General features: G+C 48.7%; 1 protein-coding gene across 1 annotated transcript in view; it reads right to left on the reverse strand.

The window, feature by feature from the left end:
* Positions 1 to 23,334, reverse strand: part of UBE2R2 (ubiquitin conjugating enzyme E2 R2) — a 205,281-nt gene that overhangs the window by 88,887 nt on the left and 93,060 nt on the right. The window contains exon 3 of the mRNA XM_086960306.1: positions 16,925 to 17,022. Within this exon, the coding sequence (XP_086816432.1) occupies positions 16,925 to 17,022 (98 nt within the window). The remainder of the gene's footprint in view (positions 1 to 16,924; positions 17,023 to 23,334) is intronic.

A 23,334-nucleotide genomic window follows, 5' to 3' on the forward strand; every position in this document is an offset into this window, starting at 1 on the left:
GTGCTAGCTGTTATCGAGCGATTGGAGGAATCAATGCAGCAGACACGCACCTCCCTTGAGACAAAGATAGACAGCGTAGCGATCGACCTGACACACCTCAAAGCCGATCACAAGAAACTTCAAGATCGCACTACGACCCTGGAGGGGGCGGTGGCAACGCTGGAACCCGCAGTGACCCAAGCAGACAAGCACATCCGAGACCTGCTTAATCGAATGGAATTTTTAGAAGAACGTGCGGAGGATGCGGAAGGGAGGGCACTGAGAAACAACATTTGACTTGTAGGCATCCCGGAGAAATGGGAAGGGACGGACCCTACTCGGCGAGTGGAAGAGTGGTTGCGCGAACTACTGCCTGAAGACACACTGTCACCTCACTTTGTGGTAGAACGTGCTCACCGGGTGCTCACAAGGCCCCTCCTCACCAGACACCCCTACAGGCGAGCACGGCAGAGGACAGCAGGAGACTGAGGCGCCGGACAGCGCCGCAACCTGGGGGACTGGGCGATCTGAAGGCCGGAGAAATGCAGAGCGGGGCTATCACGCCGGCGACACCGAGCACACCGCCTAGGCGCTGGTGAGTGCCGGAGGGCCCCACCCCCGCGCACATCGACACCCGAGTCTTGCTGGCAGAGGCACCAAGCCAGGCCTCACGGCCCCTCTAAACCCACAGTGAACCTTGCACAGCTGAGGGGCCGAGACTAAGTGGCTCTAACCCCAGACCTCTTAGCTTCTGTGTTCTGAACTACAGAGACCGAGACACGGTCCTACGAGAAGCCAGGAAGCTCTGTGACCTTCAAATAGACAATGCCACAGTGTTGTTTTTCCCGGATTACACTAAACAAGTGCAGAGACAGCGTCATTCCTTCCTGGAAGTGAAGAGGCTGCGGCAGGCAAGTCTTAAATACTCACTACTCTTCCCTGCAAGACTGAGGGTGGTGGCACAGGACAAAACGCATTTTTTCACCAGCCCTGAAGAGGTGGAGGCCTGGCTGGATGGAGGAGTGTCTGAGACACCTAGAAAAGCACATGGAACCACGACGTCCTCGCGCATGCGTGGACAGACGACGCCGCAGAAAACACACACGTGCCCAGGACACGCCGCACCACTCCCCGCCCGCGGATCTGATTCTGCAGGAACAACAAGATGCACTCCGCAGGGTTACCAAGATCAGCAGCTCTCCGGCCCCGTCCTCCGCTCCGAATACCAGCCCAACTGCTCTTCCAAGCGACAATGAAGCTATCTATGGCCTGCCGGACTCCCAGCGCTCTACAGACGTCCCTGATGTTACACCACAAACGGTGGACCTTCTTGGCTGACAGGACCCAGGAAAAGCTTGCTCCCTCGTGCTACGAGGCAGATATGCCTATGCAACTATCCCCAGGCTTCCCTCAGGTGAACGACTTATAGACTATCTAATGCAGGAGTCCCCCTGCCCTGAGGAGCCGAGACCCATCAGGACGCAGTGAGTAACATTTTCTTATATACACAAGAGCCTATCTGCTAAACTGAGGGATTCGACCTCCAGTCTGCCACCATAGACCCACTGGCGGCCCCTGTACTGGACTTGCCAACGGCGAGGACCCTGTAAGAACTCTTCATCACAATCATAACACCTAGACTGCACAGGGTGGGCGGACCGGCGGGCCGACCGGTCACACGTGGCCGCTTCTTACAGGCCCGGGAGAGGTGTTACCTCTTTTCGTCCATAAGACTGACACAAAGACTTTTGTTGCATAAGCCACTCATCTCCCCATAGAACTGTAGAGGTGTTACCTCTTTTCGTCCATAAGACTGACACAAAGACTTTTGTTGCATAAGCCACTCATCTCCCCATAGAACTGTAGAGGTGTTACCTCTTTCCGTCCATAAGACGGACACAAAGACTTTTGTTGCATAAGCCACTCATCTCCCCATAGAACTGTATAATTTACTATAGCTCACTTGAGTGTTTGGACGGCGACATGTTGTGCAGCTGACCTTTTGGCATTATTTACTGTGTTACTTTTGTTTGGTTTATTCAATTCCTCTTTTCCTACCATTTTACTCCAAGGGGAATGAATATGCTACTTACCAGTATGCATCTGTTCTTGGCATGTAGGGCTGCTAACATTCATATCTAGTGCATAGATCGCCGCCTAGTGTTGGGTCCGGATGATTGCACCTTGTTGTCCTCGAAGAGTCTTCGAAGTATAACGAGATAGGTGGCTCCTCCCCTGGACTACAGTGCGCATAGGCATCGACTCCATCCCCAGATTATTTTTAGCCATTGTGTAGAGATGGAGTGAAATAGTGTAAATGATGTCCATGCTAATGATTGAATGCAAGAAATTACCTGCAGCCGCTACAGGCGCTGGGGAGGAGGGCGGGCGATATGAATGTTAGCAGCCCTGCATGCCAAGAACAGATGCATACTGGTAAGTAGCATATTCAGTTCGAGGCATGTGGGCTGCTAAATTCATATCTAGTGCATAGAATACATAGCAGTCCCTCCATTAACGGCAGCCGCCCGTGCCAGCTGCAGAAGTCTGAAAAAGAGTTTTAAGAACAGCCTGCCTGTTTGGAATGCACATCTACACAATAATGTTTAGTAAAGGTATGTGGTGTAATCCACGTGGCTGCTCTACAAATATCCTCCAAAGGAATATTACCTAGGAAAGCCATGGAGGCCCCTAACTTGGAGTGGGCCCTGGGGGGGGGGGGGGACCGTTAAAGTGCGCTTAGCCTTGTGGTAGCAAATCTAAATACACTTAACGATCCACCTGGCTATTCCTGCCTTGGAAATGGGGTTGCCTTTGTGCTGGGCTGAGAAGGCAACAAATAGCTGTTGTGTCTTCCTAAAGCTTTTGGTCCTGTCAATGTAGTACAGTAATGCTCGTTTGACATCAAACGTGTGGAGCATTCTTTCTGCTATTGTTTCAGGGTTCTGAAAGAATGTGGGTAGTTCAATGGTTTGATTGACATGAAACTGCGACACCACCTTAGGAAGAAACTTAGGGTTAGTGCGCAGCACTACCCTGTTAGGATGAATTTGAATAAATGGCTCTTGTATTGTGAGTGCTTGTAGCTCACCAACACGTCGTAGAGACGTGATGGCAATGAGAAAAGCCACTTTCCATGTCAAGAACTGAATCTCACAGGAGTGTAGAGGCTCAAACGGTGGTCTCATCAATCTGCTGAGGACCACATTGAGGTTCCACACAGGAGCCGGTGGGGTCCTGGGGGGGATGACTCGTTTCAGCCCTTCCAGGAATGCTTTGATGGCAGGCACCCTGAAAACCGAGAGGTGCTGCCTGTTTTGGAGATAAGCCGCTATGGCGGATAAGTGTATCCGAATGGAAGCATATGCCAGATTACATTTGTAAAGATGTAACAAATAGCAGATGATATTAGGAATGGATGCATCTAGCGGGTTGATATGATGTTCTGTACAGTAAATGACAAACCGCTTCCATTTTGCTGCATAGCAAGCTCTGGTAGTGGGCCTTCTTGCCTCCCGGATGATGTCCATGCATTCCGGAGGCAAATCAAGGTAGCCAAACTCTAAGACCTCAGGAGCCAGATCGCCAGGTTCAGTTGTTGCGGATCTGGGTGCTGAATGTCGCCATGGTTCTGCATCAAGAGCCTGGGTGTGAGGCGCAGCCTTTGATGCGCTACCACGGAGAGTTCCAGAAACGTGGTGTACCATGGCTGGCGTGCCCACGTTGGAGCAACCAGGATGAGTGTCATCGAGTGTTGCAGCAGCTTTCGTGCCACCAGCAGTATGAGAGGTGCTGGGGGAAAAGCGTACGCAAATTTGCCTGACCAGTTCATCCATATCGCATTGCCCTGCGACTGTGGGTGTGGGAACCTGGCGGCGAAGCTTGGGCATTTTGCGTTCTCCCTTGTGGCAAATAGGTCTATCTCTGGATGACCCCACTGCTGGAAGTACGGGTGGAGTACTGACGGATGTAACTCCCACTCGTGCATTTGGTGGCTGTACCTGCTGAGCAGATCCGCCATCTGATTGTTCACGCCCGGGAGGTGTTCTTCCATGAGGAAGATGTTCCTCTGAATGGCCCACTTCCACATGCCCTGAGCCAGATGAGACAACTGTGGAGAGTGTGTGCCCCCCTGCTTTTGGATATAGTACATTGCCGTCATGTTGTCCGTCCGGATCAACACGACCTTGTTGCACAGATGTACTTTGAAGGACTTCAGTGCCATGAAGATTGCCATCAGTTCTAAGTAGTTGATGTGCATCTTCTTCTGCTGTGTCGACCATAGCCCCTGCACTGTGTAGTGGAGGACATGCGCTCCCCAACCCTGGAGAGATGCGTCCGTCAGGATAATTTGTGGCACAGGCTCCTGGAACAGTCGGCCCTTGCAAAGGTTTTGTGGAGTCCACCAATGCAGAGAGTTGTATGCCCGACCAGTCACCAACACTAGGTCTTTCAACTGCCCTTAAGCCTGAGTCCACGGGCGTGCCAAGCATTCTTGGAGCGGACGCATATGCAACCTCGCGTGTTGGACTATGAAGATGCAGGAGGCCATCATGCCTATCAACTGCATAAACACTCTCGCAGGGAGTGAGTGCTGCGGTCTGAACCTCTGTATTAGCAACTGGATGTTGTTGATCCCCGCTGGGTTCGGCTGAGCTGTAGCAGCCAGAGTATTTATCGTCGCGCCCAAATACTGCCGCACATGGGCTGGCTGAAGGTGCGACTTTGGATAGTTTAGTGAAAACCCCAGACTGTGAAGAAGGTGAATAGTGCGGGACATGTCTGCGGCGCACTGCTGTGCCGACTTGGCTTGAACGAGCCAGTCGTCCAGGTAAGGGTAGACATGTTTGTTCTGTCTCCTGAGGTGCGCCGCTACCGTCGCCAGACACTTTGTGAACACTCTGGGAGCAGTGGTCACTCCGAAGGGTAGGACCTTGAACTGGTAATGCCTATTTAGAATGGTGAACCGGAGGTATTTTTTGTGGGATGGATGGAGTGGTACGTGAAAATAAGCATCCTTGAGGTCCAAGGTTGCGAGGAAGTCTCCCTGGTTTAACAGTGGAAGAACCTGCTGCAGAGTTAACATGTGGAAGTGTTCTGAAAGAATATACAGGTTGAGGGGGCGTAGGTCCAGAATGGGTCTGAGTGAGCCGTCCTTCTTTGGGATTAAGTACAGGGAGTAAACCCCTGTGCCTTGTTCCTCCAGTGGCACAAGCTCTATTGCGCCCCTTTTTGCAGCATCACAAGAACCTTTTGCTGCAATAAGTGCAAGTGCTCTGCCGACATAGGACGTTGTCTTGGGGGTATGTTGGGTGGAGTGGACGTTGACTCCAAACAATAGCCAAACTGGATAAGTTTCCTTACCCACCTGTCTGTGGTGATGGACTTCCAGACTGGCAGGAACTGTTGGAGTCTCCCCCCGACAGGTGTTGGATGGTCGGAGGGCAGGGACAGGAAGTCACTGTTTGTTGGCAGCAGAGGAACGGGAACTGTTGTTGTCTCTGCCCCTGCCCTTGGCGTTGTTTCCTCTGTAACCTCCTCTACCTTGTTTGGGGTACGAGGACTGTGCCCCACTTTTACTGAATTGCGCCTGTTGTGCCAAGTGTCCTCTGGTAACACCTCGAGTGCCTGAACGACGAAAAGTGCTCCCTCTGTATTGCTGAGACTGAAGTGCACCCATGGATTTAGCCGTCTCCGTATCTTTAATTTTTTCGAGGGTGGTGTCCACCTCAGGACCAAACAGTCTGTCTGGATTAACGGGCTGGTTGAGGATAGTAGTCTGTATCTCTGGCTTGAACCCTGAGATGCGTAGCCATGCTTGACGCCGTATTATCACACTAGTATTTATCGCTCTTGCTGCCGTATCCGCAACGTCGAGCGCACATCTAATCGCAGCGTTGGAGATGAGCTTGCCTTCCTGGATAAGCATCTCAGCTCCCTCCTTAAACTCGACTGGAAGGTGTTGTAAAAGCTGCTCTAAGGTGTCATAGTGTGCCCTGTCGTATCTGGCCAACAGAGCTTGTGTGTTGGATATGCGCCAGATGTTGGCTGCCTGCGCTGCCACCCTTTTCCCCGATGCCTCCAGCACTTTAGACTCTTTGTCTGGGGGAGGAGCTTCACCCGTTGTCTGTGAGTTCGCCCTCTTGCGAGCATTAGAGACCACCAAAGAGTCCAGAGGCAACTGGCCCCTTATGTAAGTTGGGTCCCCAGGTGCCGGTCTGTATTTTTTCTCTATTCTAGGGTTGACAACCCGTGCCCTTGAAGTTTCCTTGAAAATGTCTGTGGCATGCTTAAGAACACCCTTAAGCATTGGAAGTGTTTTTACAGTCTTCTCGGCAGCAGAGAAAGTGTCAAACAAAAAGTCAACGTCCACAGGGTCAGCATGCATTTCCACCTTATGGTTTGCAGCCGCCCTTTCAATTAAGGCATTGAACGCCGCAGAATCTTCTGTAGGAGAAGGCTTTGCGCCAAAAGCTTGTGGGTCATGGACAGCTTGTTGGTTCCCTTGATCACCTCAGGCTAACCACGAGTCCTGTTGCTCATCAGGCTCTGTTTTCGGGAAAAGTATACTCCTTGTCCTGTTCACCCTGATCTCCATCTGAGCAAGTGGGTGAAGGCGATGGGCTTCTCCCAGGATGCGGAGGAATGTGCTCAACAAGTTCTGGCGTCTCTGGCGCTGGCCGTTTCTTTTTTAGAGGGATTACAAACGACTCCAAAGGCTGTGAAGTAATCTTCCTCTTGTCTTGTAGAGCGTTAATTTTCCCGTGTCGGCGTCGATACACTGTTCCGACTGCTCTTCTAATAAGGGTTGTTGACTTAAACTTCCATTCAGTTGAGTTGGTCTCAAACCTTCTGAGTCCTTAGGCACCGACCGTGGTGCAAAGGCCTTTGGCACCACCTTGGGTGGTAGAGTAAAGGAGCGGCATGGAGGTCTTCTTCGGGGGCGCTACCGGAGTAGGTACCGAGGGTGTCTTCGGCACCGACGTCAACTCTTTCTCCCGAATCAGTTTGAGGGAGTCTGCCACTTGCTTGGTAAAAAAAGCGGACGGTCTCGTCGACCCGACCGAGGACCTCGATCCACCCCAGGGGAAGACTGGAGCGTTGATGAATCCAGGTTTTTTGCTTCGGATCGGCAGACTTTCCCTTTGGCGTTGTGGCTTCAGACTTTGGCTCGGTGCCCTTTGCCGATTTTGCATCGACGGCCTGTTTGCCTGTAGATGCAGTAGGCTTGACAGTAGACGGCTCGACGGCCGACTTCGACTCGACCACCTTACTTGAGTGCTGGGCGACTGCTTTTGAGCTTGGCTCTTTGACCACCTTAGGCACTTTAGTTTGTTCGACAGCCTTCTTCGGCTTCGAGGGCTCCGACGACGACGCCGTCAATGGCGTCTTCGGTTTCGGCGCTGCGTCGGCCATCTTTGATTTGGTCGATCCCGAAGGTTTCACTTTCGGTTTCGATTTAGGCAATGGCAGCTCCGTAGAGGTGTCCGTAGCCGGGCCAGGAGGCGGGGCCGAGGAGCGAGGTGTAGGGTCATGGGTAAGGCCTTGTGGCGATCCCGTGACCTGAGCCTTTGTAATAGTTTGTACGGGGCATAGCTCATCCTTAGAGCTATCTTCCACGGCCCCAAAAGGTTCTTAGTCGTCCCCTACCTCTGACGTCTTCCTCGAGGTCTTGGTCCTCTCCGTAGTCTGCCTCGACCTCTGCCGATGGAGGTGAAATATGCAGGTGAAGTTCTTGCTCGCCTGCGTCGGGGCTGTCAAAGATGTCCACTGGTGCCGGGGCCGATCGGTGGGCCTCGAGGCGCGCCCTGCGCCGAAGCTTGATCGTCTCCTTCGATCGAAATCTACAACAGACCATACAGCTGGCCTCGTCGTGGTCCGGTGATAGGCACTTGTTACACACACGGTGCACGTCGATGTGTGGGTACTTCGAACCACACACGGGGCAGTACTTGAACGGACTCCGTTCCATCGTAGAATTGTCAGGGTCTTGCTGCGTCGACAGGGCCTCGATGACCGAAGAGTCACCCGACTCCTCCGAAATCCGACTCGACGAGCCGGAGTATACTAGAGACCGAACGTGAACAATACCGACAAAGTAAGGAGAGCCTTTTGGCCTTTAAGAAGTTGTTTTATCGATTTCGAACAGGAGACGTCGAAATCACATCCGGACCCAATGGCGGAAAAAAACAATCTGGGGATGGAGTCGATGCCCATGCGCACTGTAGTCCAGGGGAGGAGCCACCTATCTCGTGATACTTCGAAGACTCTTCCAGGACAACAAGGTGCAATCATCCGGACCCAACACTAGGCGGCGATCTATGCACTAGATATGAATTTAGCAGCCCACATGCCTCGAACTTAATACATAATGTACTAGCAGCTACGGATAATCTGAAGGCGGGGATGCAATTGAAAAACTGGCGGGGAATTGGGGACGGGCCCTAGCCAACATGGGCAGGATGCTCATGGACAGAGGTTATGGCTGACATTCGGATATGCACATGGAATGTAAGGGGCATGCACACACCGACTAGGCGATACCAGATATACTCATATTTAAAGCGCCATAAAATACATGTAGCGCTGCTTCAAGAGACACACCAGAACAGAGGCACGGGAATTACATCGCATATGGCGCGGGCAGCTTTATGCCACAGATTATTCTTCATACGCGCGCGGCGCACTGGTGTGGGTTCGTCCTGGGACCCCTTGGAAAGTCACGGATACACATAGACCCCGAGGGTAGATTCGTAGCAGCGCAGGGCAGATTGGATGGGCAGCAAGTAGTATGGACCTCCCTTTACTCACCAAACACCGACCAGGGAGTTTTCTTGGCGTGCCTCTCGTTGACAATGGCGACCTGGCATGCAGTCCCTTGGATACTGGGGGAGACGAACCGTGTATTGGACACGTCACTAGACCGCTCTTTCCCACCACCACCAGGTGCGCAAACGCACGGAGCCATGAAGGCACTGAATGGATTGGATGCACAATGGGACCTCCATGACGCGTGGCGATCGCACAACCCTGCAACACGAGTGTATTCTTATTACTGGGGTGCACGTAACCTACACGTGCGCCTGGACAGATTTATGGTATCTGCAGAATTTCTCCCAATTGTCAGACACAAGGTACATGGGACCCACGCACTCAAACCACAACCCACACTTCTTAACCATAGCCTGGGAGCGCCCACACCCACCCATCCCCAAGTGGCATGGTCAACCGGCGCTACTACTAGACGCAGCTTTGAGACTCCCTCCTCACACAAACTGCCCAATACTTTGAAGAAAACACTGGCACGGCATCCTCTCCCCCGGTGGAATGGGATGCCTTTAAGGTTGTGATACGGGGCTATTGCTTGGGAACACAGGGACACATGAGGCGTCAACTGGAGGGCGACTTAACGCGACTGGAAGCTGACCTGCTTATCAAGAACGGGAAGCGGTAAATGGAACTGACGACCCGCTAACGGAGGCACGTGCGAACATATGCGCCTCCTAGAGAGCCTGCCCAGTATCAACTAAGCTGCACACTCGGCACAAACGCATCACCTAAGCGACAGGCCCGGCAAACTGCTGGCTTGGTTGATTTCGCAAGACGACCGAGCGGCTCCAGTAGCGGCGTTGCATGTTGACGGGAAGGGACTGGTATACTCAACGCCAAATCCATGAAGCGTTCACATCTCACTATGATGCCCTTTATCGCTCCCGGCTACGCGACCCCCGCCCTGACGCACTGGATGTCACTCACTGTTGCACAACAGGACGATCTGGGTGCTTTGTCAACACCGGAGGAGCTACAAGAGGCCATTTTCAACCTATCCAACGGCAAATCCCCTGGCCCGGATGGCCTACCGGCCAAATTTTATAAGGCTGGCTCAGACATTCTCATTCCAGAACTTCTGAAAATTTACTCCGCAGCTACGGAAGACTCCTCCCTCCCTCCTACTCTAAACGAAGCCAATCTGATCTCCATCCCTAAACCTGGCAGAGATGCCACACAAGTGGGCTCTTATCGCCCCCTAGCCCTTCTAAATACAGATTATAAGATACTGGCCTCCACCCTAGCACGAAGGCTGGCCCCTCTGGTTTCCCAACTGGTTCACCATGACCAGAATGGCTTTGTGCCAGCGCGCCACACCTCACCCAACATCCGCCGACTGTTCCGGATGCAGGAATATGCGGTCCAGCATTGGCCGCGAGCGGGGTGCCTGGTTCTGGGCCTTGAGAAGGCATTCGACTCGGTTGAGTGGCCATATCTGACGGCTGTGATGGAGAAGTACCGCCTGGGTGATGGCTATGAGCACATGGTCAACTTGCTATACTGTGGACCCACGGTCCGAGTCCGCACCGGTCAATTACTATCTGATGCCATCCGTGTGCGAAGGGGTACCAGACAAGGTTGCCCCCTGTCACTCCTGCTGTTTTAGTTAACCATGGAACCACTGGACACGATCCTTAGGGACCGGGGACAGGAATGGGGAATCCCGATGGCCGATGGACTACATGTAATCTCGCTGTACGCAGAAGACCTGCTGTTATATGTCAAAGACCTGACTGCAGTACCGGAGTCCCTTACGGACATTTTCCAAACCTTCGAAAGCAGGTCGGGGCTGCGGGTAAATTGGTCTAAATCGGGGGCCTATTCTTTTAGTCCAGACACGCCTGAAAGCGACATTCACATCGGCGGGGAGAGGCTACAGTGGTATCCCACCACGTTTCGGTATCTGGGAATACATATTTACCGGGCCCCAGCAGACATCCTAGAGGGAAACTTCCTACGGGCGATTGCCTCCATCTGCGCCCAAGTTGGTTTCTGGAAGACCATGCCGCTGAATGTGCCTAGCCGGGTGGCGCTGACCAAGATGATTGTCCTGCCAAGACTCCTATATTACTTTGCCAACATCCCGACATATGTGCCTACCAAAATATTTTGGGAACTGGAGACCCTGATCCGTGGCCTAATCTGGAATGCAGGCCGACCCAGAGTGCCGCTGACCAAACTACACATTACTACTGAATCGGGAGGCCTGGCGGTCCCCAACATGGAACTATACTATTTAGCAGCGCAAATGCAATGGGTATCAGGATGGCTCTGTGGCAAGATTCTGGGGGGCACTGCCTGGGACAACTATCTGCACTCAGACGCAAATGCACATACCCCATGACTCGCACCCCCTGTCCCTCGCTATTACATCTGGCGGTGGCGCGACAATGTTTTCTGCGCTGCTTGCGGCTCACTCGCGCCACGAAGCCCTGTGCACCGATACTCCCGCTCTTAGGCACTCCTGGAACGGCAGGGACACTGATGGAGGCCCAATTGACTAGCTGGACAAGCGCAGGAGTGGAAACGCTGGGTGATCTCTATGCAGATGGCGCACAGCTCTCTTTTGTGGATCTCGCCGCTAGCATGGATCTCCCTGCCGGGCAGTTTTTACTACATGCATCGCTTACACACGCACTGACTGCCTCCTGGGGCGATGTGTCGGAGGAATTGCCGATGCATCATTTTGTACAGTACTTACATGTTATGGGCAATGGCTCGCACATTATACATTGGCTTGCGCAGGGCCGAGTATTACACTTCCCACGTAACCCCTGATTCAAACTTCTCCAATTCTATATCTTACACCGGGCCTACCTCACCCCTGAAGAGATAAACAGATACTTCTCAGTCACTGACACTGCCTGCCAAAGATGTTCTTTGATAGGAGCGGATCTCCTGCATATGCTTTGGCACTGCCCTATCATACAGACATACTGGGATGAAGTCACAACACTACTCACTCAGTGCACTGATGAGCAAATACCGAAAACATGGGAAGCCTGTATTTTGGGGCTTTACAAGCGCACGAAGCTCAACAAAGTGCAAACAAGATTCATGGACATGGGCCTCATCACAGCTAAACGCTTACTCACCAATCTAGAAAGGCCAGCCCCCTCTCCCCCCCCCCCCGACATCCATATATGGACAGTGAACACTAGAGGACTCAACCCGCACTGGGCCAACGCTGAACCCCGCTGTAACGGTCGCAACCTGATGTCGACCACAAGTGCCTACTACCTTGTACTAGTGAGCTATACTATTGAACACCTGCCCACGACAAGATGGCATCGCACACACAAACGATTTAGGGTCTCTACTCAGAGCCCACAACCTACCTGGGAGCTGTTGCCACCTATTGATTGTATTATAATGTGGACTTAACTTGCGGCTCATGTAATACAGATGCTAACAATGCGATGATATGTTTAAACTGAACCAAAATAAACACAAAAACCACAGGCCAGATAGCCATTGTACAGCATGTTTAATGTTACATCTCTGTTTTTCATTCTTCTCTTGGACTGCGCCGCCGGACCTCAGGGTTGCCAACAGAAAGGCTGTGTTCACTAATCAATGGCTTTCTTGAATATTCTTTATTTTCAAATGCTATTCCAGCGGATTGCAGGCGATGTGACATGTACAACTGTATTTTCTTATCCTTTCAACAATAAAGGTCTTCCAAAAAAAAAAATTTTAAAAAATGAACACAGCACCCACTCGTTTTCACCAACTCACCAGTGCAGCAGTCTTAAGGCAACAGGACTGGCTAAAGCCGACCACGTTCAGAGCAGACATCCAGTCAAAAATAAACTACGTGGCCTACAATGGAGAGTCACTATTTGGGAAGTACATACATGACGTTCTATTAGGCATCAAAACATACACAGCCAGGTCACTTGGTAAGCTGCAACTAGAGCAGATGCCCTATCGAGGGGCACATAGAGGAGGATTTTCAACCTACATAGGACGCCAACACTCAACATTATCAGCCCTTTCATTCTCAATACAGAGCTCCTCATCAACAGCAACAATACTGCCAACCACCCACTGCCCCATGTTTAAAAAAAACAAAGAACAAATTCAGAGTAGAGAAAAGTTGTAAACAGTGATCTAAATCAGGGACTGGCTACTTCACTTCCTCCCATCCAGTGGGATTGAACATTACCAATAATCTCCACCATTGGTGTCTGATCCCCTCAGACAGATGGGTATTTGACCTCGACACCTGAGGCCATACCCTGGAGTTTTTCCATCCAAAGACCACCCAACAATCCGCCAAGGGGAGCACCCGCCCCCCACCCCCTCGAACACTCAAGAAAGAAGCCTTCATCATCCTGGCTAATGGAGCAATAACAAATGTTCCTATTACCCAGAAGATATGGGTGTTTGCCCTTTTTCTCTTAACCCCAAAAAAATCTGGGAAATGGAGAGCCATTCTAGACCTCATGAAGTTAAACAAATTCTTGCCGAAACAACCATTCTGTATGGCCACTCTACTACATTATGCATCTCCTTAACCAAGGAGATATGACAACTCTGGACTTACAGGAAGAATACTTCCATATTCCCCTGTATCCTCAACACTCCAAATATCTTCGTTTTAGATGTACCAATTACCAGTTCAGAGTTATCCCATCTGGTCTCAATTCAGCTCCCTGCATTTTTGCCCAATGCCTTTCTCCGGTAGCAGCCACACAAAAAGCAAGGTCATCAGGAATTTCCATTTCTGGACGACTGGCTGCTAAAAGCTCGAACACCATTGCGGGTGTCCAAAGCCACAAAAGCTTGCCTCACTCTTTCGCAAGCTGGGTCTCTGACAACCATCAAAAGTCATCAACTACTTCGAAACAGAGGATACGGTTTCTAGGCTCTAACATCGATACAATCCAAAACAAGGCTTATCTCTTGCAGGACGAACAACAAAGACTAGCATATCTAGCAGTCAAACTTTCTAGAAGAAAGTCTGTTTCAATAGCTGATGGGAATGAGGTCCTCTGCAATAAATCTGGTTCCTCTTGCACGTCTGAATACGAGACCGCTAAATGAACAGTGGATCCAGACAGAAGAGACCTTCGACTACCTAATTAATATCAACCCAATGATGGTGAAGACACTATTGTGGTAGTCTCAGATCTCCAATTGCTACAAGGGCCGGACGTTTTTGCCGAACATACCCGACTTAGTCATAACTACAGATGCCTCAATGGACGGCTGGGGTATTCATCGCCAAGACCTAAAATCCAAGAAAAGTAGTCAGCAATTCAGAACGGAGTCATTTTTCTTACCTTGTAAGCGTTCCAACCAAGGATAGCAGGGTCATCCGTGCTGGTACGTACAGACCACACGAAAAGCATGCATTATGTCAACAAGCAAGGCGGCACAAGATCGCTAGGACTCTTCCAGAAAGCCTAACAGCTCTGGTGCTGGATCACAACTTCTATTTCTCACAAAACCGAGCATGTATTGGGCGCAAGCAACACCTTGGCAGGTACACTCAGCAAAGCCAAGGACGGATGTCACTAGTGGGAATTAAACTAGTCAGAACTGAACAAAAAAATTATTATGGGGCACCAGCACTGGATCTCTTTGCGTTTAATTAGAAAACCAAATCCCAATTTTACACCCGTTGATACCCGCTCCCAAGGTCGTGGCAGAATGCCCTTTTGATCAGATGGGGATCCTCAATGGGCATTAATCTTACAAAGGTTGAACTACAAAACTGCTTGCTATTCCGATTCAAGCATGTGAATCTATGAAAGATCCAATACTAGAGAAGAAAATTAGTTACTTACCTATACCTGCAGTTCTCCAGTATTGGTATCTTTCATTGATTCACACAAAACATACCATCCTCACCCGAGAGGTTCCCCTTATAACTCTGGATTATTTATTCCCAGTTGTGCTTGAAAAACTGAGGGAATCATTCTCTCCTGGGGTGTTCTAGAGGGTGCTATCGCCCGATTGGGTAAGGATTTGAATGGGTAAGGTTTGAAGTATAGCCCTTAATTTAAAAAAAAAATTAAAAAATTAAAAAAAAAAGGAGGACATAGATGGGTCATCTAAGTAATTGCTCATTGCCATTGTAGCCTATTACAGTGATACACAATGCCTTATTATGGTGGGACTCCCACTCCGACGACTGGGAATGATTCAAGCATGTGAATCTATGAAAGATACAAATACTGGAGAACTGCACTTAAAGGCAAGTAACTCATTTAACCTCTGCATTTAAGTTGTACCCAGCACAATATTACAAAACTGTACAGGTGCGAGTCGTTAAATATTTAAAGGCATTTAAGCACTCCTTACTGCCCACCCATGTGTGCAAGGTCTGGGCAATCATAATATTGCAGAAGGCCAGCGAATACTGGGCAAAGGGAATAGTAAGCCATGAGAATTGTAACTATTGAACATTGCTGGAAACTATTAGTGGCGGAGCAACAAATGTGCTTCAGGAAATATTCCGGTAACTGCAAAGTTCTCCCAAAGAAACATGTATGGTCCAGTGAATCTATACTAATATAATAAAGAGACAGTCCAAACCTTTGAGGCGGGTAATCTCGGGAACCACAGCACCAATCACAACACCCAGTACAGCGTTGGAAAGGGCAGTTGCAGCAGAAGGACATAGGCTATGCAGACGCCCACCATATACATTTAAAAGGTAAAAGAACTGTGCCAGCAAAGTAGTCCCTTGTGGGCGTGTCTGCGTTGTGCTGGGGGCGTGACAAACGCTGGGGGCGTGTGGTGCGTTCCGCCCTTCATGCCATGTCTCATAACCTGTGCTAATCCCAGCCGGCTCCCTTTAAATACCCCTGCACCCCATAATCATAACCCACCCTTACTCCTTAAAATACCCCAACACCCTTAAACACTAACCCATCTTAACCTTATAAATATACCCTGTACCCCAAAACCCAAACCTAGCCCTGAATATAAATACCCCTGTACCTTAAAACCCAAACCTACCCCTGAACCCTAAAAATATCCCTGTACCCCAAAACCCAAACCAACCACTGAACCCTAAAAAAACCCCTGAACCCCAAAACTAGCCACGAACCCTAAAAATACCCCTGTACCCCAAAACCCAAACCTAGCCCTGAACCCTATAAATACCCCTGTACCCCAAAACCCAAACCTAGCCACGAACCCTAAAAATACCCCTATACCCCAAAACCCATACCTATCCCTAAAACTACCCCTGTACCCCATAACCCAAAACTATATCTGAACCCTTAAAATACTTAATACCCCAAAACATATACCCCTATACCCATACTTACCTTATCCAAACATTAAAAAAAACATGCTTTTACCATTCATGCATTTACAACGAATTTCATTGTAAATGTATGCGTGGTAAAAGCATATAAAACTTAATGCCATGCGTTATGACATTGTGGAGTCATGGTACTTTCGTAATGAAAGTATGCGGAGTGATGGTATGCGGAAAGAAAGTTGCGGAATAATGGGCGTTTACCCTCCCCCGATGAGTACATTGGTGGCACGGCGGCCCACATCTCCAGCAACATACTCCTATATTTTTTTCACCACCCATTTGAAAAATGCACAGGTCTCTCATTGATGGCCAGCACCGACATACAGTTTTAGACACACCTCCCGCCACAAGTTCTAGAATTGCGAACTTTAGAGCTGGGGAGCTACGTTCGAATCTCGACATCAGCTCAACATCCTGTGATTCCAGGCAAATCTTTGTCTCCCCGTGCCTACCACAAATGAATGTGTTCTTCTGTAATGTAAATTGTGCTCATGCCATGTTGTCGAGTTCGCGCTATATAATATTGCAAGGAAAATTAAAGTAGGGAAACTAAGTTCACACACTACTGAACGCGCACTCTTAAGTGCATCAGCAGTGCAATGTGAATCTGAGGCAATATACTACTGGCCGGCAGAAATTCTTACCCGGACAACGTCGGGACGGGCTGCTAGTAGTAAAATAAAATAACTTTGAAACTTGCCATGCAACACCTGTTAGTAAGAAAGGGTTTCCATCTTGGTTGGTGGATCGCCAGATACAAAACAATCTTTAGATTCATTTTATAAATTAGACACCAGCCATGAAACAGTGCAGCAGACAAAATGACAATAGTACCTGACATTCTGTGTAGGGTTCCACCTCTCGGATGGCAGTTCTCCACTTTGCGGATCATCTACAGGTGGGTGAAGAATTGAAATGCATACATCCCCATTCTAAAACAGATCAAGATTAAGCAACACTAAGTTATTAAATAAGTTCATTTAAAGTTTGACACCAAGTTCAACAGAAAGCTATCCATAGTGTATAACGTGACGGAATAATGAGTGCAATGAATGGCAGATGTGAATCAGACAAAAGAATGGTCATGATTGCTTTACCAAGCTGACCAAGATTTCATAAGACACAGTTTTGTAAAATGTGTGTGTCTAGAATGTATTTTAAGCCAGTTCCAAAAGGTGCAACATTGCTTATAACCAAGATACACATTTTGCGTTAACAATGTGGACAATATAAAAATGGTCAGTTTCATTTTACAGCAGAATTCCCTTAAATTATCAGAGAAGATATAATAAAGAGTCTTAGTTCCTTAATTCCCACTTATGGTAACTTAACTAGGTTTTATTTTGTACAAAGTCCTGGATGTTCATTCATTCCTCAGCAGTTCACATGTTTAATCTCAACCTCATATGGAGAGGAAGTGGGGTGGGGGAGGCTGAAGAAAATAAAGAGTCCTGAAAATCAAATCATACTATCAGAACAAGGATCTTCAGTTGCTTGCTGCTTATCAGTTAAAACCAGAACACAGTGACCTTAATAAAATGATTGTGCTTTGTGGTCTACCTCAACATCCCTAGAATGTCCTGGGAATGAAATCAACCCACATAATAAAATTTAGTTTACCCTCTCACAGCTTCTTCCAGTAGCCAAAAAGGTTATGTTTCTCCTTCAGAGTAAGGGAAAATTAACCCATAAATTGAAAGAATCTTGTTAAGAGCAAATCAGGAGCCGGTGGCAGTATATCTACCTGGGATTGGGTGGGGTGTGTGCGGAGTTGGTGCAGCGGTCTGATGTGTCTGTATAGGTTTGTGCAGTTTCTTATCTTTATAGGGCCTTTCTAATTAGAAACACATGGCCCCATAAAGACAAGAGATCGATGCTTGTAATTACTACCGGGTCTGACACCAGAAAGGACCCGCCCCAAAAACCCAAACTCGTGCTTAAGGCTTCAGCTAGTGGCCAAGCTGTGGAAGGAGTGAAGACCACATCGCTGCATGGGTGTCACTTGGAGACCTCTCTCAGCAGGTAATCTCCTTGGGCAGCCTCTCGCCACAGGTGTCGATCGTACTGACAGCAGTCACAGCTGCAAAGAGAGCCCGCAGGAATCTGAGGAGATTAGATGGCACACCAGCGAACCAGAGGACAGGCAGACTCTGAGAGGTTAGTAACGCGACTTGAAGCAGTAGAGACCGGGTGGCTCAAACCACAGGTTGCCCTACAGAAACTGCTGCGTAGCAAAGCTGGGCTTACTTCACTTTGATGAGTGAGCTACTTCCCAACACTAATCTCATTCAACAGGGCTGCGAGACCCTTCTTCCTGCCCGGGCTCTTAGACACGCATACAGACAAGGCTGGATCGACAACACCATTTCCTATATGCATACTCCATAAATAATCAGCATCGCTTGTTCCGTCCATGTGAAGCCACCTACTCAACAAGAGGCAGGGCTAAATGCTGTGCCGGGTGAGTCAGTCGTGCGCGCGTTTAGTGCCAACACACAAACCATGTTGAAGTGGCGAGCCGCGAGCGTGGCAATCACGAACGTCAAAATCGTCTGGCCGCTCATAATGAGAGCCAAAGACTAAATCTGCCCTTTAATCAGCAGAATGGAATATGCTACTTACCAGTATGCATCTGTTCTTGGCATGTAGGGCTGCTGACATTCATATCTGTGCATAGATCGCCGCCTAGTGTTGGGTCCGGATGATTGAATATTGTTGTCCTGGAAGAGTCTTCAAAGTATCACGAGATAGGTGGCTCCTCCCTGGGACAACAGTGCGCATGGGCATCCTCTACATCCTCAGATTGTTTTTCGCCATTGTGGCAGAGATGGAGTATAGTACAGTAAGATGTCCATGCAAAGAGTGAATGCTGCAGCTGCGACAGGCACCTGGGAGGTGGGTGGGCGATATGAATGGCAGCAGCCCTACATGCCAAGAACAGATGCATACTGGTAAGTAGCATATTCCGTTTGAGACATGTGGGCTGCTGAATTCATATCTGTGCATAGAATGTATAGCAGTATCTCCCTTAGCGGTGGCTACCTGTGTCAGCTGCAGCAGTCTGAAAAAAAGAGTTTTGATAACAGTCTGTCCTATAGCAGCTTGCTGTTTTGAATGTACATCTACACAATAGTGTTTTGTAAATGTATGTGTTGTTGTCCATGTGGCTGCTCTACAAATTTCGTGTAAAGGAATATTACCCAGGAAAGCCATGGATGCCCCTAGCTTCCGTGTGGAATGCGCCCTAGGGGGAAATGTTAAGGTGCATTTTGCTTTTAAATAACATATCTGGATGCACTTAACGATCCATCTGGCTATACACAATTTTGAAATAGGGTTGTCCTTGTGTTGCGGTGAGAAAGCAACAAACAACTGTTTTGTCTTTCGAAATGCCTTGGTTCCATCTATATAGTATAGCAGAGCTCTTTTGACATCTAGAGTATGCAAGGCCCTTTCAGCTACTGTTTGTGGGTTTTGAAAGAACACTGGCAGTTGTATTGTTTGATTTATATGGAAATGGGATACCACCTTTGGAATGAATTTATGGTTTGTTCTGAGAACTACTCTATTTGCATGTACTTGAATGAATGGTTCTTGAATAGTTAGGGCTTGCAGCTCACTAACTCTTCGAAGTGAAGTAATGGCAAAAAGAAAAGCCACCTTCCAAGTAAGAAATTGTAGTTCGCATGAGTGTAGTGGTTCAAAAGGTGGTCCCATAAGTCTGGTTAAATAAATGTTTAGATTCCAGACTGGTGAAGGTGGGTGACTTCAAGTCCTTCCATGAAAGCTTTAATTGCTGGCACCCTAAATAGTGAAAGGTGTTGCCTGTTTTGAAGATATGCTGCTAACGCAGCTAAATGTATCCTGATGGATGAGTTGGCTAAATTGCAACGTAGGTGCAAGAGATAGCAAATGATGTTTTGAGTAGAAGCATCAAGTGGGTTTATATCATTCTTACTGCAGTAAATGACGAAACGTTTCCACTTAGCTGCATAACATGCTCTGGTAGTGTGTTTTCTTGCCTCTTTGATAATATTCATAAAGTCTGGGGGCAAATTCAGGTATCCAAACAATGATTTCAGGAGCCAGATCGCCAGGTTCAGCGGTTGCGGATCTGGGTGTTGGATTTCTCCATGGCTCCGAGTTAAAAGATTGGGTGTGAGTCTCAGTCTTTGATGAGGCACCACTGACCGTTCTAGGAACGTTGTGTACCATGGTTGTCTCGCCCATGTGGGAGCAACTAGGATTAGCGTCAGTGAATGTTGGCGCAGTTTGCGTGCCACTTGCGGTATTAATGGAACTGAGGGAAAGCGTACGCAAAAGTTGCCTGACCAGTTCATCCATATCGCATTGCCTTGCGACTGTGGTTGTGGGAACCTGGCGGCAAAGTACTGGCATTTAGCGTTTTCGCTTGTGGCAAACAGATCTCCGGGTGTCCCCACTTCCGGAAGAATGGTTGGAGCACTTTGGGGTGAATTTCCCATTCGTGCATCTGTTGGCTGTGCCTGCTGAGCAGGTCGGCTACTCGATTGTCCTTGCCGGGGAGGTGCTCTGCCATGAGAAACATGTTCCTCTGAATGGCCCATTTCCACATTGTTTGAGATAGGTGTGACAGCTGTGGTGAGTGTGTAACTCCCTGTTTTTGAATATAATACATAACTGTCATGTTGTCCGTCCGGATCAACACAGCTTTGTTGCATAAGTGAGTCTTGAACGCTTTTAGGGCTAGAAAGATTGCCATCAATTCCAAAAGGTTGATGTGCATCTTCTTTTGTTGTACAGTCCAGAGTCCTTGGACTGTAATTTAGGACATGGTCTCCCCACCCTAGTAGGGATGCGTCCGCGGTTAACACTATTTGTGGGACAGGCTCTTGGAACAGTCGCCATTTGCAAAGGTTTTGTGGATTCCACCAATGCAGAGAGTTGTATGCTCGACTGGTCACCAACACTAGGTCCTGTAATCGCCCTGGAGCCCGATTCCACTGCCTTGCTAGGCACTCTTGGAGCGGACGCATATGTAGCCTGGCATGAGGGACTATGAATATGCACAAGGCCATCATGCCTATTAGTTGCATAAACACTCGAGCTGGTAATGAGTGTTGTGGTCTGAACTTTTGGATCAATGTTTGCATTCCGTTGATCCGTGCTGCGTTGGGATATGCTTTTGCTGCCAGTGTATGTATTGTCGCTCCCAGGTACTGTTGGACGAGGGAGGGTTGCAGATGCGGTTTTGGGTAGTTTAGGGAGAAGCCTAAACTGTGCAGGAGATGAATGGTCTTTGACATGTGGTTGGCACATTGCTGGGCTGATGGCGCGTGTATTAGCCAATCGTCCAGATATGGGTACACATGTATGTGTTGCCTCCTCAGATGTGCTGCCACTGTAGCTAGGCATTTGGTGAACACTTGTGAAGCTGTTGTGACACCAAATGGTAGGACTTTGAATTGGTAGTGCTGTCCTTGAATGGTGAACCTTAAATACTTTCTGTGAGCAGGGTGTATTGGTATATGAAAGTATGCGTCCTTGAGGTCTAGAGTGGCCAGGAAGTCTCCCTGGCGAAGCAATGGTAAGACTTGTTGGAGAGTGAGCATATGAAAATGTTCTGACAAAATGTACAGGTTGAGGGGCCCGAGGTCCAATATTGGTCTTAGAGACCCGTCCTTCTTTGGAATAAGGAAGTATAGGGAGTATACTCCTGTTCCTTGATGTTGTAGTGGGACAGGTTCTATGGCCCCCTTTCGCAGCATACGGATGACCTCTTGCTGTAGTAGTGTTATATGTTCCTGTGACATTGGACTGTTCACGGGTGGTATGTTGGATGGTGTTGAGGTGAGTTCGAGGCAATAGCCATGTTGATAATTTGCCTGACCCACTTGTCTGTAGTGATATTTAACCAGACTGGCAGAAATTGTTGTAGTCTTCCCCCGACCGGTGTGGTTATATGGTCTGAGGTAGTTCCAAGAAGTCACTGTTTGGTGTTAGTGGAGGATCTATTTGCATTACCTCCACAACGTCTTCCCTTGGTATTGTTACCTCTGTATCCACCCCGGTTTGTGTTCTTGTTATATGTGGATTGTGTGTTACTTTTGTAGGTGGAGGATTGCTGTGATGTATTACTTCGTGCTCCTCCTCTATAATTAGAGCAACGAAAGGAGCCTCTGTGTTGTTGGGACTGAAGGGCTCCCATGGATTTTGCTGTTTCAGCATCCTTTTTCATTTTGTCCAGAATTGAGTCAACTGCTGGACCAAACAAAAAATCTGGGTTTATGGGCGGATTAAGAATAGTGGATTGGACTTCATTCTTAAAGCCTGATATGTAAAGCCATGCGTGTCTTCTAAGCAGCACGCTTGTGATGATGGATCTGGCAGCTGTGTCTGCCGCGTCTAGGGCACATTTAATTGAGGCATTTGTGATGAGCTTTCCCTCTTGAATGAGTTCATCTGCTTGACTTTTGTAAGGCTCAGGTAAGTGTTGGAGAATTTCCCCAAAACTGTCGTAGTGCGCCCTGTCATACCTGGCCAGCAAGGCCTGTGTATTGGCTATTCTCCATGAGTTTGCTGCCTGGGGTGCTCCTCTTTTGCCTGATGTCTCTAAGATCTTTGACTCTTGTCTGGAGGGGCAGCCTCTCCAGTAGTCAGTGGAGTCTAACGCACGAAACGTGCAAATTCACAAAGGAGTCTAGAGGTAGCTGTCCCTTGATGTATGTAGGGTCTATAGGTGCAGCCCTATATTTTTTCTCAATTCTAGGGTTTATGACACGTGCCCTAGCAGTGTCCTCAAAAATGTCGTTTGCGTGCTTTAAGACGCCCTTCAACATGGGGAGTGTTAATACATGTCTTTCCGATGTGGTTAGTGTATCAAAGAGAAAGTCTTCTTCAATAGCATCAGAATGCATTTCTACATTATGGTAGGTTGCTGCTATATCTAGTAGAGAGTTAAAAGCCACTGTATCTTCTGTGGGTGATGGCTTTGTTGGGTATACTGTAGGGTCTGTAATGGGCAGAGTCCCGTCAGTGTCTGGTTCACCTCCCCCGCGTGGTTGTGAGTTGGGGTCTACATATGGGTTTTGTGGATAATTAAACCCCACATCTGCATCCTGATCTTCATCTGGGTTGTAGTCAGAGCGTGCATGATAGTTTGTGGCATATGAAGTAGGCATAGCTGGAGTGATAGGCTCAAAATGTATTGGAGAGGTAGCACAGTCTTTCTTTAGTGGAATTTTTGGAAAGTCTCCAGTTGGCAG

The sequence above is a fragment of the Lissotriton vulgaris genome, chromosome 3_1, assembly GCF_964263255.1.
Source record: "Lissotriton vulgaris chromosome 3_1, aLisVul1.2, whole genome shotgun sequence".
NCBI lineage: Eukaryota > Metazoa > Chordata > Amphibia > Caudata > Salamandridae > Lissotriton > Lissotriton vulgaris.